The sequence below is a fragment of the Giraffa tippelskirchi genome, chromosome 7, assembly GCF_054371585.1.
Source record: "Giraffa tippelskirchi isolate mGirTip1 chromosome 7, T2T-mGirTip1v1.2.pri, whole genome shotgun sequence".
Classification (NCBI taxonomy): Eukaryota; Metazoa; Chordata; class Mammalia; order Artiodactyla; family Giraffidae; genus Giraffa; species Giraffa tippelskirchi.
The window spans coordinates 108,633,334-108,648,887 of record NC_137281.1 but is presented as its reverse complement, the minus strand read 5'-3'; the positions used below and the strand labels follow the sequence as shown (position 1 = coordinate 108,648,887).

General features: G+C 38.4%; 1 protein-coding gene across 13 annotated transcripts in view; it reads left to right on the top strand.

Annotated features, from left to right (window-relative positions):
- The window catches only part of USP3 (ubiquitin specific peptidase 3), a 156,623-nt gene that overhangs the window by 70,303 nt on the left and 70,766 nt on the right, over positions 1–15,554 (top strand). For 8 of the 13 annotated variants that reach the window (XM_081507469.1, XM_081507473.1, XM_081507470.1 and 5 more), the window contains one exon: positions 14,384–14,444. The exons of 1 other annotated variant lie outside the window; for it this stretch is intronic. Coding sequence is in view for 2 of the 12 variants with exons in the window: in XM_081507467.1 (XP_081363593.1) it covers positions 14,384–14,444 (61 nt within the window). In the remaining 10 variants the exon portion in view is untranslated. Of the gene's footprint in view, positions 1–14,383; positions 14,445–15,397; positions 15,519–15,554 lie in introns of all 13 variants that reach the window. 4 more of the 13 variants (XM_081507477.1, XM_081507471.1, XM_081507472.1 and 1 more) reach the window with 1 other exon arrangement.

Here is a 15,554-nt window from a genome sequence, read left to right as displayed (position 1 = left end):
CATAGTTGTAAGGTCATCTGGACTACTGCAATTAATCTATTATAATATTTTTACTGGATTAGTTTGTCATCCATTAATAAAGGGAAGTTACTGCCAGGTTTATAGTACTATTTGGCTCTGTACAATGGTAATTTAACCTTTTCCTTTGTGTTATAGTAATTTCAAAAAGTATGTTTTTAATAGGAAGTAAAGAATAAAAATTTAAAAATCTCAAAACCTTTTTTCTTTTGATATACTTTCACACTTAAAGGAACATTATTAAGGATAATACAAAGAACCCCCTTGTACTCTTTACCTATTCATGAGTTAGTAACATTTTGCCCCTTTATGTTACATGTGTACCTTCTGTCTATATATCACCCCCCACTCCCATCACTGAATAATTTGCAGACCTAATGTTCTTCATCCATAAATGCTTTATTCCCCCTCTCAAGAACAAGGACTTTCTTTTCATTAAGCATGGGATATTGGTTAAAATTAGGACATTTAATAACTGATCTAGTAGTAGTATTGAAAGCACATTCCATTCTCAGATTTCTCCAGTTGTCTCAATAATGTCCTTTATATAATGTCCTTCATAGCTGTTTCCCAATTGTGTTGCCCCACCCATCTCCCCTACATCTCACCCACGATCATGTGTTTCATTTTGTTGTGATAACTCTTTCAGTCTCCTTCAGTCTCTAACAGTTCCTTATCCTTTCTTTGTCTTTCGCGTCTGAGTATTTCTGTAGAGTATACTTCAATTTGAGTTTTTCTGTTGTTTCTTTATGATTAGATTCAAGTCGTGCAAGATTTTGATAGGAACACTGCAGAAGCAATGTGTCTTCTCAGGGCATTATATCAAGAGGTATATGAAGTTGGTTTGTCTCATTTTGGTAATATTTATTTTATTAAGGTGATATTTGCAAGGTTCTTTGTTGTAAAGTTACTTTTTTCCCTTTGTTTTTAATAACTAATTTGTAGGAGATGCCTTGAGATTTTATGTATAATTGTCTTATTCCTCATCAAACATTAATCTAGTAATTTAGCATCCACTGATGATTCTTGATTGAATCAGTTGTTACTAGGATGGTTGCAGGATGTTGATTTTCTAACTTATTTCTTCTAAGTATATATGGGGACGCGCTTTTCTTTCTCACTCACTTGTTTATTCATTTATTTTATTAACATGAACTCAGGTTTTTATTTTATTTTTTGACATCCTGTTGCTGTTTATTTTGAAGATCAAGTTGTCCTAGATTTGGCTAGTAGAGACCTTCTTAGGCCATAATTTTGACATGTCCCTATTGTTGTTGGAGCCCTTACTTTCTGGCATGGCAAGGTGCTCCCGGCTCATCTTGTACTCAGCCTGCTCAGCTATTTCTCCAAATAGCCATCATTCCTTTTAGTGGGGAATAATGTTTATAACCTAAGATCTCTCAGCAAATAGGAATTAAGAAACATGAAAATGTGAATGTGTGTGTATATATAAGTGTGTTTATATTTGTGTGTTTGTGTAACCATGAGTTCATTTTGATACCTTTAACTCCAGTTCGGCACTGCAGGTCTCGTCTTGTGCCTTTCTGCATTTGTAATCACCTTCTCTAACAGTGAGAATCTGGTTCCCATTATCCTCAACACATGTACTTGTTTGCTCCATGCCATAATCAGAGAAGGTAGTTCTGAACTGCTGACCCACACCATTGCAAAGAGAACTGCTTATAACTAGAGCTTAATATTTTTAATGGTGTTTTTTTTGTCTGTATACTCACAAAATATAAAGTATTATGTTAAAAAATTGTTTGTGTTAGTTTTCCTTCCTTTTCCTTCCCTTTCCTTCCCTCTTTTAACACACTTACTTGACATACAGTCTGCTTCATTTGTTTTTGTTTGATTTCCATTTAAAATTTTTTCCGCCTTATCCTTGCTGATTTTATTTTACTTTTTTTAGTATATAAAACGTGAGTATGGGCTTCCCTGGTAGCTCAGATAGTAAAGAATCCGCCTACCAATGCAGGAGACCCAGGTTTGATCCCTGGATTGGGAAGATCCCCTGGAGAAGCGAATGGCTACCCACTCCGGTATTCTTGCCTGGGAAATCCCATGGACAGGGGAGCCTGGTTGGCTACAGCCCATGGGATCGCAAAGAATCGGGCACGACTGAGTGACTCTCACACACACACACACACACAGTTCCAAAAGTTAAAACCATACCAAGACATGTTACTACCTCACCCCTTCTCATTCCTACCCATCCTCTATAAACAACCAATTATTTTGATCTATCCTTGTTTCTTTCTTGTAAAAAAAAAAAAAAATTGCAGATACATGAGTGTTTTCTTTCTCTCACAAAAAGTAGCAAACTAAGTATACTCTTTTGGAATTTATTTCATTTAATAGTGTATTCTGAATATCATTCCATGTTGGTAGAAATTTTCCTTATTTTTAAACCATTCATAGTACTCCATTTGTTGTGGTTCACAGTGAATTCGAACGTTCTCCTATCTTTGGGTATTTAGGTTGTTTCCAGTATTTTGCAATTTCAGATAATGCTGCAGCTAAAAGCCTTGTGCAAATATATTTTTCTGTATTATTGGATATCTTCCGAGAAGACGGAAAGTTTTAACTTTTCAATTGTGTGAGCAATATTGTGTAAGTGATTTTATAATGCTTCAAATTACTTGTCTGCCTGCTCCTATCTTCACATCTGTGGTGACCTTACAAATGTATTCAAGGCTGTGGAAGTGAAATACTTTATTGTAATTATATTTCTGTCTTGGAAACCTTGACATCAGAGTGCTAGAAGTGGCCTTGGAAACATTTTTAGTCTACATCCATGTTCATCTTAAGCAGCTGACTTTTCCTTTCCTTTTACATACTCGTCAGTGCTGTTTTACTGCCTGAGTGCTCAGACTCAACTGTTTCTAGTAGTTTTCTCCTTTAATTTAATTTGTGTTCGATTTCTTCATGTCATACTGTTAACTGGTTGCTCCCTCGGGTTATAGAATGGTGGTAGGATAGGACGGTCATACTTAGAAATAAGGATTGGGGCATCCATTTTCTCCAGCGGGTCTCAGCGCATTAGTGAGTAGGATAAACTCAGAGGAGCACTTTGGATTCCTAGATAATGCTGCTGGTCCTCTGAGCTGGTTGATGACTTAAAGCCTTTGTTCCAACAAGTGGGCATTGGAGTAGAAGGGGGACTTCTTTCTGCATTACTAGAAAACCAGGTAAAAGATTGGGAAACATAGCTTTCCATCAGAAGGGCCATAAAAAGATTACCTATGTGTTGAGATAACAGTCTCCTCAGCCTAAGGGTGGCTGGAGCCTCCAAGCAGATTACTTCTGGCCCCCATGATGACTCTTCAATTTACGTGCGTGCACCATACAGATGTTACCATTTTCCATGCATGTCCTGACATGAAAAAGGTTAGAAAAATTGGCTTGAGCACAGTCTCAAAATTAGCCCTCTGAGAGCCAAGGACAGTTTCCCTTAAAGAGAACTAGGTAATCCTATTTATCCTGGATAAAAAAGAATTATTTAGAGTAGAAGTTTAAACCTACTGTCTGTAAAAATAAGCTGATCATCATATCTTAAATCTGGTGTGATTTGAAATTATTTCTACTTGCTTCTTTGTTAAAATAAAAGTTAGAAATTTTAAAACTATTTTTGAAGACTTGGCCTGTAACCCTGCATATTGGATATTAGAATGACCAAGGTTCAATGTATTTTGATTGATTAGATTGGTGCACCATGATTTAATCTCTGTTCTGAATACCTCAGAATTTAGTGGATCTCAGTATGGTTTTGACACCCAAGTTGCTTATGTACTTAAGTGTTTTATCTGAGTAGCATCTTATACAGTTGTCTAAACCTCCTTGAAATGTGCTTCTAAAGTACATTTGCTTCTGAAGTATTTTACATTAACTGCGTAAAGTTTAATGATTCTGACATTAAGGTATAGTCGTTATATCAATTTTGAGATCAGCTTATTAAAATATATTTTATCTCATTCATTTGATGTTTTTAAAATAATTTAATTTCAAATCAGATACCAGAGGAGTTTCTTAAAGATTTTTGCTGACTTATTTATTTGGAATTTTTCTGTGGAAGGGAATTGTCAGCTCCCATCCTTTTAATGTGTGTAAACTAAGGGAAAATTTTCTGAAAAATTATCAGTCATGCTATATGTGGACATATGTTAACTGCCTTGTGTAGAATAGCTGTCACCAGAATTAACCCCAAATAGCTGTGTTTTTTATTTTAATATATTCTTAAGGGAAGGGAACTGAGAGTCACTGGGGCTTTCTGTTTGTTAGGCCGCTTGTGCCCTTCATGTGCTTCGTCTCATGAAACCCTTACCGTAGCCATCTGAGGCAGAGGTGGTGTTTGTCCTCTGTTACAGATGAGGAGGCAGGCTCTGAAACCAACTCCTTAAGGTCATAGAATGAAATAATGGGAGAGCTTGAAGGTGAACAGAAGACTTATGTGGGTTCTGGAGCCCATGCTTGCCTCATCATACCACATGACCTCTGACATGTTCCTTTTGAGTCTACAGAGTAATAGTCGCATTCCTGAGGGTAACCAAGTCACGTTGGTACATTTTTGTATTAAAGCAGGAAGGAATTCTTTTGGTGGGGTTAAAGGTCAAAGCCAGGGGATCAAGGCCTCTGCCTGGTTCAACCAAAATGATGTGGTGCAGAGTCCTTCCCCTACTTCCTTCCGCTGGGCTGACGGGGCAAGAGGAGGGGGGGACAAATTAGGAAATGAGGATTGACATATCTACACTACCATGTGTAAAGTCGATAGTGGGAAGCTGCTGTTATAAAGCACAGAAGGCTCAACTTGGGGCTCTGTGATGACCTAGGTGGGTGGGTTGGGGTGTGTGTGGGAGGGAGGGAGTATATATATGTATTCATATAGCTGATGCACTTTGTTGTACAGCAAAAGCCAAGATGACGTTGTAAAGTAGTTGTACTAAAAACAAACCAAAACCCAAAAATCCCATACACTTTGTTGAGATCTTTAAGAGAAAAGTCGAAGTACTTCCTCAGAAATCTTGGGAGTCTGGTTAGGATGTGGGCTCTTGACTCCAGCTACAAAGGCTGGGATCAGACATTGCTAATGGGTGTGATGGGAATCAAGTCAGGCTGGCTGAGGAATATGTCAACACTCAGGGTGAAGAGAGAATTGGAAACAGAAATGGAGGAGGATATTCTCGACTCATAATTATTCAATTAGGTTTTCAAATCCAACCTTAAATAAAATGTGAGGTTTCCCAGAATGCTTATTAGGGAACATAATCCAGAGAGGCAGAAGAAATGAAGGATAGGGCTCTGTAGCTTTTAATGAAGAGAAAAGGAATTCCTGCAAGTGCCAATGACATTTTCTTAAGAAGCTTCATCAAAAATTTGGGGTTGCTATGGGAATAGCAGTTTTGAGATTTTTGAAGGTCATTTTTTGCTATGTGATATTCTGCTCAAGAATTAGGTTGTCTTATGCTCAAGACAGCACATCTAGATTTAAAATATTGACAGGATACAGAGAGAGCCAGTCCTAAGTGATGACGGCAGCTCAGTTGATGATGGACTACAGTGTTTTACTGTCTTACCACCTCTGTTGCAGAGGGTATCGTCTAGTCTTTATAAGTTTTGATTCCTACGGGATAGAGCCTCTTGAAGGGTCTCATCCTCACCTCTACGAAACAGCAGTGTCACTGATTCCTGTGAGTCGTCTGGCAGGGGTGAATGGTGGATGCTGTCATCTTAGTGGCTTAAAACAATCATTTCATTTTGCTTATGATCTTGTAGGTCAGGAATTCAGGAAGAACCTAGCTGGGGCTCCCTCAGCTGGAATTCCTTCAGCTGGAGCATCCACTTCCATGGTGGCTTCTTAACTCAGCTTTCACAAGCCTCTGTGCTCCTGGTCTCTGTTTCTGCACCCCTGTCCCCAACACACACTGAGGTGTCATATTTTGCAAGGTCTCTCTACGTTGTTTGGCTTTCTCATATTGTGTTTCTCACAGGGTGCTTAGGCTTCTTCCATGGTGGCCGGCCACCCCAAGAGCAAGCATTCCAAGCAATAAAAAGAGGAAACTGTCAATTTCTTAAAACTGAGACTTGCAAACTGACACCCGGTCCCCTCTGCCCTATTCAGTTGGTCAGGGCACTGACAGAGCCTGCCCAGATTCACAGAAAGAGGATGTAGACCTGCCTCTCAGTGGGAGGAGTGTTCAAGAATTTGTGGTTATCTTTCATCTATCATAGGGCTATTAAACAGAAGGCAAAGAATGGCTATAAGAAATACTGAACTATGACTTTACCAGAATCTAATGATTCAGGAGAGATTAACTGATTGCCAGCCTTGAATAAGAATGGAACTGAGGCAGGAGAGAGCTACAAGAGGGGGAAGGTGGAAAGGCAACCGAGATAAACTTGACTTCTTCACTGCCATCGCTGCCTTGGCCCTGAACCCTCCGTCCCATCATCCTCTGTGAACCTGCTACTCTGAGCATTTTGGATTGGGTGCTCAGGCTTGGTCTCCTCCTCCTCCAGTGCTGGCTCACTTCTTTAGCCCTGGGATCTGCCTGTTGCTTTATAGAGGAATTCTCTTGTTCCTTGGGAACCCGGTGCCCACTCTCAGAATGGGCAGCAGTATCAGGGTGGGAGTGAGAACACGGTGATTTTGGCTGCACTCTGGCTGCTTTGGCCCTTTGACAGTTGCTTAGTGTAGCTGGATTTCTTCTTGTAGGGACTACCTTACAGGCCATTTCCTGCTTTATCCATGTGACTTTACCGCTCACTCCTGCCGCCAGTAATTTCAGAGGATTCAAGCTGAAGATAGACTTCAGAAATTTTAGCATAGAATAGGCTTGTGAGTATATGGTTCAGAGAGCGTTTATGGTATAAAGATTATATGCCTTGCTGTCTGAGCGACTGAACGACAACAAAGCATCTAAAAATATATCAGTTGGAGGGTAAACTGGGTTAGTCCTGGAGTATATTTCTACTTGTATATACACTGCAATATTCATAGAATTTTTTATGATAATTCTGCCCTATCCTTTGATTTCAAGAGGAGTAACACTACTGTTGATACTTTTATGGAGTATTTGTGTGTGTGTGTGTGTGTGTGTGTGTGTTTTGAGTAACAGCTGCAAATGTTTTTTCATTGGTATGTTTTCAGACCCACAGAGCTGTAATATTGGGTTTTGTTTTCACTTACCACTCATGCTTAATAATTGAGAATAAGTCTGTTTCATTAGGACAGTTTTATAATACCAGTATCTTTAAATTTAAGACATTTAAATTTAATTTTTGTTGTAAAAGGAGTAATGCTTTATGACAAAATTCAGACAGCATAGTTGAAAGTAGGGCTATGTGGCTCCAGTCCCCCATCCCATTCTTTTTACATGACCGTTAACAGTTACTATATATCCTGGATGTCAAACAATTTATATACAGGTATATAACATTTACAGGAACACATAGCATGGAATCTTTTTAAAGCAAAAATAACAACCTGCTGGGCTTCTGCTTTGCAGCAGTCCATGCCTTCATATTCATTGTGTTTGAGTTTCAGTTCTATCCCTTACTAATGTAGCAAGTTGTATAACTTCTCAGTCATATGCCACCGCTTCCTTATCTATGAAACAGGCCAAATCATAGTACACACCTCTTTGGGCTATAGAGGATTAAATGAAGGAATATTTATAAAGTGGCACAGTAAAGTGTAGTAGTGCTTGGCACATAGTATGTGCTAGATGAATATTAAATAGATAAAAATGAACTTGACTCTTTTAAAAAAAAACGTAAGTTACAAATATTTTCTTCTGGGTTGCTAATTTTTTAGAAGGGTGCACTTTAAAAACTCTGTGTGTTGTTGGGTGGAGGGGATGGTGTTCTGAGTTCTACTGTTGGAGCAGCACTTTTGTCGCCAATGGTTTTGAACAGTGACTCCACACCGAGCTGCTGTTACTGACGGGCAATGTGCTGAGAATGTTTGCCTCTCAGGGATTGTGGAGCAGGGAAAAAAAAAAAAAAAGCTGAAGAGCATTGATTTAGAAAATTAAACTACATTAGCAATTAATCTTTTTGTTAAGAAAAGATTAATTTTAAGAAAATTAGGAGAGTGGAAGAATTTTATCTATAGGAAATGATATGATTATTTCATCTATTTTTAGCTTTATCTTCTTTGAATAATTTTATACTTAGAGGGGACATGCTTATCATCCAGTCTTCATTTTACAGTGAAGACAAAGACCCAGCACAGTAGTGATGTTCTCAGTTCTTTAAGCAGTAATGGTAGGGCCAGGACTAGAACCCTGGTTGTCCTCACGTTTGTGAATTCTTTTTTTTATTTTTTATTTTATTTTTTTTATTTTTTTTTTAATAAATTTATTTATTTTAGTTGGGGGCTAATTACTTTACAATATTGTAATAGTTTTTGCCATACATTGACATGAATCAGCCATGGGTTTACATGTGTTCCCCTTCCTGGACCCCTCACCCACCTCCCTCCCCATCCCATCCCTCTGGGTCATCCCATTGCCCCAGCCCTGAGCCCTTGTCTCATGCATCGAACATGGAATGGTGTTCTGTTTCACATATGATAATATACATGTTTCAATGCTATCCTCCCAGAACATCCCACCCTCACCTTCTCCCTCAGAGTCCATAAAATTGTTCTATGCATCTGTGTCTCTTATTCTGACTCGCATATAGGGTTATCGTTACCATCTTTCAAATTCCATATATATGCATTAGTATACTGTATTGTTGTTTTTCTTTCTGGCTTACTTCACTCTGTATAATGGGCTCCAGTTTCATCCTTGAGAAGCTTAAGAGCCTCTCTGCCAATTGAAGCAACTGCTGAATAGTGGATGCACTATAAATTGCTTGCCCATCAGTCCTGTATGCTTGAACTATTTCCGCATGTAGGGACAGTGACTAAGTTGTGTCGTAAGCACTAGTGCATGATGTTTTATAAAAAAATTAGGATTCCAGGAGAATTGTTGATGGGGCTTGACTATCAAATGTGCTCTATCTTATTAGATTCTATGTAATGAATACTAAGGATATTGAAAATCAGTAGGAAGAAATTTATATTCAGTGTGGATGCCATTTTGTTTTCTGACACAACCTAAAAGTATTTGTGTATAAATAGGCTTCTTTGAGCACAGAACTCCCTAGTTTTCTGCCTTTCTTTGTCTTTTGGTAAAGGAGCACATCAGTCTTCCCTTCATAGGAACGTTGTTACTGTTTACTCGCTAAGTCATGTCCGAATCTTTTAAAACCCCACAGACTGTAGCCCGCCAGGCTCCTCTGTCCATGGGGTTTCCCAGACAAGTATACTGGAGTAGGTTGCCATTTCCTCCTCCAGGGGATCTTCCCAACTCAGGGACTGAACCCATGTCTCCTGCGTTGGCAGGCAGAGTCTTTACTGCTGACCCACCAGGGAAGCCCCCTTCACAAGAAAAGTAGGGAGTAAAACCTCTTCGGTTTGTAGATCACTTGGATGCCTTCCCCCCATCAGTTGTCACTTCTGCATTTCCAGAAAGTTAAAGCTTTTGGGGGCTTTAGCAAGGATCCATGAATATGAGCATGTTCTAGAATATGGGGCTCCTCTGCCTCTCTTTCCTGCCCAGCCTGTGTCAAAGCTTCTACCTTGTGCAGAATGGCCCTAGCTCGGGAGAGGATCAAGAATCTCTACCCCCTTCAAAGGGGTGCTTCTGCCAACTTGCAGAGCTTGTGGCTGAGGGTGAGAACAGGGCAGGGTCCTGAGGTCACAGCAGCAGGAAGAGAGTGAGGGGAACTAGACAGTGTCTGTCCCCCAGGCTGAGATGCCCAGGAGCTGAGAGAGGAGACCCCAGCTCAGGGTCGTGAGACTATCAGCATACCGGACAGATTGCTGGAGGAGAGTAACTCTGCAGACATTTCATAACCTGAGTGAAAGAAGACCAGACTGTGTTTATGAGATCCAGTGACCCTCCTATGGCCACATGTAACAGTGTGAGAAATACACTGCATGGCTTCCTTGCCCTGACATCACCTTGAAGTGTAATTAGACCTAACAAAAAGAGCCTTTATGAGTTCTCAGTTATGGCTTATCATTTTGAACTTCTATAAGTTTCTATCCTTATCACCCTCTTTCTCTCAAGTACCAGCATTTACTATTTAAAAAATAAAAACCTTTGCTTAATATTTTTATGTTTTGCTGAATAGTTTATAGCTTAAAAACATTTTTTATTGACTGTGTATGGTTTTATTTTATACACACACACAATATAGTATTTCAGTTTTGTAATGGTTCTTATAGAGTTTTATCGAATAGCCTGCAAACCTCTAATGCAGTTTCCACAGGAAATGTGTTCATCGTACAGATAAATCTGAAACCCGTCTGTCTGTAAACTGAGACTACCTTTTATAATAAGATATGTCCCCTTAAGATGATTAGAATGATTTTAAGATTATTTGTAGTAGTCTTTTACTCATGTTATGACCTGTTCTATTTGTAGCAATAATTGAGCATTTAACTTAAAGCTGGCATTTTTTTCTTCTATTTTATAACTTTCCTGGGTACATTAGAGGTTTCATAATTTGGATAAGGGATATATAAACAGAGTGAATATTCACCAAAGCAGTGTAATAAATGGCTTCATAATAACCCTATTCTCTGTAGTTTCCTAGCCTTCAGATGTTCTCTGTTGTGAAAGTATTACGCACTCAGAGAGTACTGTCCTTTAAATAGCCAAGACCAAATGTCCTATCACACATTAAATCTTAACTTTCTTATTGTAAATATTCGTGATAGAAGAAATTTGGTTTCTTAATTTAGAAAATGAGGTCTTTTTTTTGAGATTTAGTAATAGACACACTCATTGTTTCTAGGGTTTTGGAATGTCAATGCTGTTTTACTTCCTTTTATTCTTTCTCCTTATCCCTGTCTTCAGCACCTATTTATTTATTTAAGTGAGGTATAATTCATATAACATAAAATTAACCTTTAAAAAAATTTTTTTAAATTTATTTACTGCCAAGCTGTGCAGCTTGTGGGATCTTAGTTCTCCAACCAGGGGTCAAACCTGTGCACTTGACAGTGAAAGTGCCGAGTCCCAACCTTTGGACCACCGGGGAATTCCCAAATTAACCATTTGGGAATGAACAGCTAAATTCATTGTATTTAGTACATCTACAATTATCATCTCCATCTTGTTCCAAGACATTTCATCACCCCCAAAATAAGCCCTACACCAGTTAGGCAGTTTCTTTCCTATTCTTCCTTCCCTCAGCTTTAGGGCATATTTTCTAAAATTTAAAACTAAGGAATTAAAACTTTATGAGGTAACAGATTTTATAAGATGAGAGTACACTCTTCTAATTTAGTGGGCATCCCTGGTGGCTAAAGAATCTGCCTGCCAATGCAGGAGATGTGGGTTCAATACCTGAGTTGGGAAGATCCCCTGGAGTAGGAAATGGCAACCCACTCCAGTATTCTTGCCTAGAAAATTGCATGGACAGAGGAGCCTAGCAGGCTACAGTCCATGGGATCACAAAAGAGTCAGATACGATTTAGTGACTGAGCATGCACACATGTTCTAATTTAGTAAACACAAAGAAATGCATTTAATATACTGAGTAGAAAAATTAGATCACAATATTGTATGTATTTTTTGTCCATACACACACTTTACAACCATCAGGGTGGGGGAAGGGGATGAACACTTGGTAGGAAACACAACAGTGATTTTGTTCTAGGTTTTCTTTTCCTCATTCAAAGGAGGGGCAGAAATAATCTTCCCATAGTTACACAAAAAGCAAAAAAACTTGGGGCCTAAGGACTTCCCTGGAGGTCCAGTGGTTACACTTCGCCTTCTAATGCAGGGAGTGTGGGTTCAATCCCTGGTTGGGGAGCTAAGATCCTACATGTCTAGTGGCCAAAAACCCCAAAAAACATAAAACAGAAACATTGTAACAAATACAACAAAGACTTTAAAAATGGTCCACCTAAAACAAATCTTAAAAACCAAAACAACTTACTATTACAATTACTTCTTTCAGGATCATATTAAACTTTGTTTCCGGACTGAATACAATATTTCTTAGTCTTTACTAAAATAAAAAGATTTGTGGAGGAATAAAACTAGATAATATTTGTAGTTTTTTAATCCTTCAAATTGTATCTCAGACCAGGATTATCTGTTTCAAGTAAACTGCGTTCTGATTTATTTTTCTTTTTAAAAATATACTTTATAGGTCTTTCTTTTCAAACTATAAGACTGTCATGTTTTTATTGATATAAATCAGATACCATGGGGGTGTGTACACATAAAAAGCCAGTAGCCAAGACTACCTCACAGTCATCTTCTCATGTACCTGTGTAAAATAACTGTTAGCAGTTTGGCATTCTTATTAGTCTTTGTCATGTGACTTATGCATGTATAACAAACTTGGACCCAACTGAGTAAAAAACTAAAATGCCTTCAGGATGGCCCTTAGTAGTTGATATAATGCAATAAGGAAAGGTAAAGCCTTTGGTTAACTGGAATGGGATTTTTACCACTGAAAACTTTCTTATGGGCTTCCCAGCTGGTGTAGAGTTGAAGAATCCACTTGCCAATGCAGGAGACTCTAGTTCGATCCCTGGGTAAGGAAGATCCCCTGGAGTAGGAAATGGCAACCCACTCCAGTATTCTTGCCTAGAAAATTCCACGGACAGAGAAGCCCGGTGGGGTACAGTCCGTAGGCTCTAGTTGGACATTACTGAGCATGCATGCATGCATGCACAAACTTTCTTATGCACAAATAGTTAGAGCCCTGTGCTGGGCAGACAGGCAGAGTCCCTTCGGCAGCATGTGATTGTACTCCCCTATTCATCCTTGCCCTCTCCTCCCCTCCTACACAAATATAAAATGAATGTATGTCAAGGGCTTATTTAACTCATTAATGAGGGAACCAGTGGGATGGTAAAGCTGATTCCAAGAGCATTTGAGGGATTGAGTGCAGACACTGAAGAATGAATGTTGAAGTAAATTGATAGGTTAGATATAAAATCAAATGATGTCCTGCAGGGTAGTAAAACCATAGCCCTCGGAGTATGCTGGACAGATATTGTCTCTACCAAATAAAATCCTACAATTTTACCTGTAACTTCATGGAATTTGAGTCCTAATCCGTAGAAAGCAGCAGGTCACACAGTGGTATTATAATTAAATATCTTTGGGATATTCATTGTATCAGTATAATGTGTTTCATTATACTTTGAAAGGGCTTATAGTTCTTGAGTCACTTTATTTCCAGTGTAGGCTAATTTGTCTTAGCAATAAGAAAGGCTGATTGTGATGTATTGATTAGGCAAGACCGATATAGTAGGGATCAGATCTTGGAAGAGCTTAGTATCTTGAACTATGACATTTCAATTTCGCTTCAAGAAGTGTTTATTGAGCATATACTGTGTGCCAGGCTGTCAATTTATTATCATCCTGAGGGTTGGTTGTGCTGTCCCTCTCATGTCCCTAGGAGACTTGCCTGGTGGTTCTCAAGTAGTTGTCTCAGGGAGTCACCTGGGAAGTTACCTTTCTCAAAATAGACATGTTCTTGTGTCCTTCTGTCCACACCTCAATGTAGATGGCTCTGCCCAGAGAACGTGTGTATTTTGAAAAAGCTGTTTTCAGGTGATTCTTACATCCCTTCCCTTTTAAAATCCCTGTTATGTTTATGGGGCTTAAAAATTGAATAAGTAAACAGCAAGAAAAATTGTAATCAATATTTTAAAAGTTTTCATACCCTTTTTGCCTACCTCATCCCTATAATAAATACTCAAAGTAATTAATATCCTGATTATACCCTCAGCAAGAATTACATACAGTTATAATTTTAGAATTATAATTATATTTAATGCAACTGAGGCATTAATTTGGGAAGAATTGGGCTTAGTCTTCTTGGGCTTGTATCCTTAAGCTATGCCTCTCACTAAATAAACAGAAAGAGTTGTCATTCATAGTAGCTTATGATCTGCATGGTAAAGACATGCGATTTCCAGAATTAGACTTAGAAAATATTTTTAATGAGACAATAGATTGTCTTTAACTTGTCAGAGACTATGGTAAAAAGGAATAAGTAATAAAGGAGAAATGTGTTTAACTTGTGGTTAAACTGTTTGAGTTGAGTCAACAATGACAGAGAGCAGCTGTTGTGGACATGTGTTCGGGTTCTTTGCCGTGTAACTTTAATTAGGCAGCCATTTTGTGTAAATGCGCTCACAAAGCAGGGATTTGTGATTTCAGTGCACCTAAGCAGCCGTGGAATTTATAACTTAATCACAGGATTTGGTATTACAGATTAGGGGAGAAACTGGGAAATAACATGATACAATTGGTATATTGTGTATTTTTCTTTTTATTAGTGTGCCGGTCCAACAAAAGCCCCTGGGTCTGTCTGACTTGTTCAAGTGTCCACTGTGGAAGGTAGGTGACATGCTTATTATTACTTAACTACCCCACTTGCTTGTTTCAGTTTACCTTTAAGCTTTGGTCAAAGTTTTATTGATTTGGATTTATTGACCACCATTGTTTAATCATAGTGTGTGCATACTTGTCTGTAGGGCTTCCCTCTCCTAATAGAATCCCTTTGTTCAGCAGTGGAATTGAGGAAAATCTAGTTGCGGGGGGACCCCTTTCTGTTGATAGTCAGAAGAATTAATGTGATGATCAAGACAGTCGACTACTGATGTTTGATTGACATGTGGCCAGTTTTGTTTCACCTGTTACCTACCTCATCCCTACCTTTACTGACTTTTGAATCAAATCCAAGATACCACATCATTATTCTGAAAACAAAACAGATAAAGGAATTCCCTTGAAAATGGTCTCAGTGTGAAATTCATTATTAACGGTGTCTAAGACATACCAAATATTTCACTGTTCCATTAAGACATTTTTGCTTTCTAGGGACTTAACACTCCCAAACCCGGTACAAGCCTAAGCATTTCCTCCTAGTTCTTGGCTTCAAAATTATGTTACTTCAATATCAACTATTTTAGTAACTCTTCTAACACAAACTCAAATAAGTATCAGACTTGGTGTGCCGGGTAGTAGCACATTTATTTCTGTGGCTTTTTTAGCTTAGAAAATCTGCTTTGAATTTACTTCAGAAGTTAGTAGCTTAGCAGCAAGGGGATGGGGAATCATACTAAGTCCTACAGTCTGAAATTTATATGGTATTTATTTGGGTGGCTTCCCCATTATTATTTGTAACACTCAATGCATGAGGAGAGCATCTTCATTCAGTTAACGTTTGATTTTTTGCATTTTCAGTCCTGGAATTGAGTATTTTTTTTTTCCATGTACACTTAAGAGTGCTTTTGGAAAATGTTAACTGCATATCTTAATTGTGGTTGTTGTGGTTTTGAAATCTCTAGGATTTGGGGAACCTGAAAATACTTTGTACAGATAACATTTAAAAAAAAAAAAAAAGAAGAAAAGTAGAAGCACTTAAATTCTGCACTTGAAGAGACAGATTCCTCTCCTAGATTTTGAGAGGTGAGAATTGTAATGCAATAAAATTTATATAGTTCT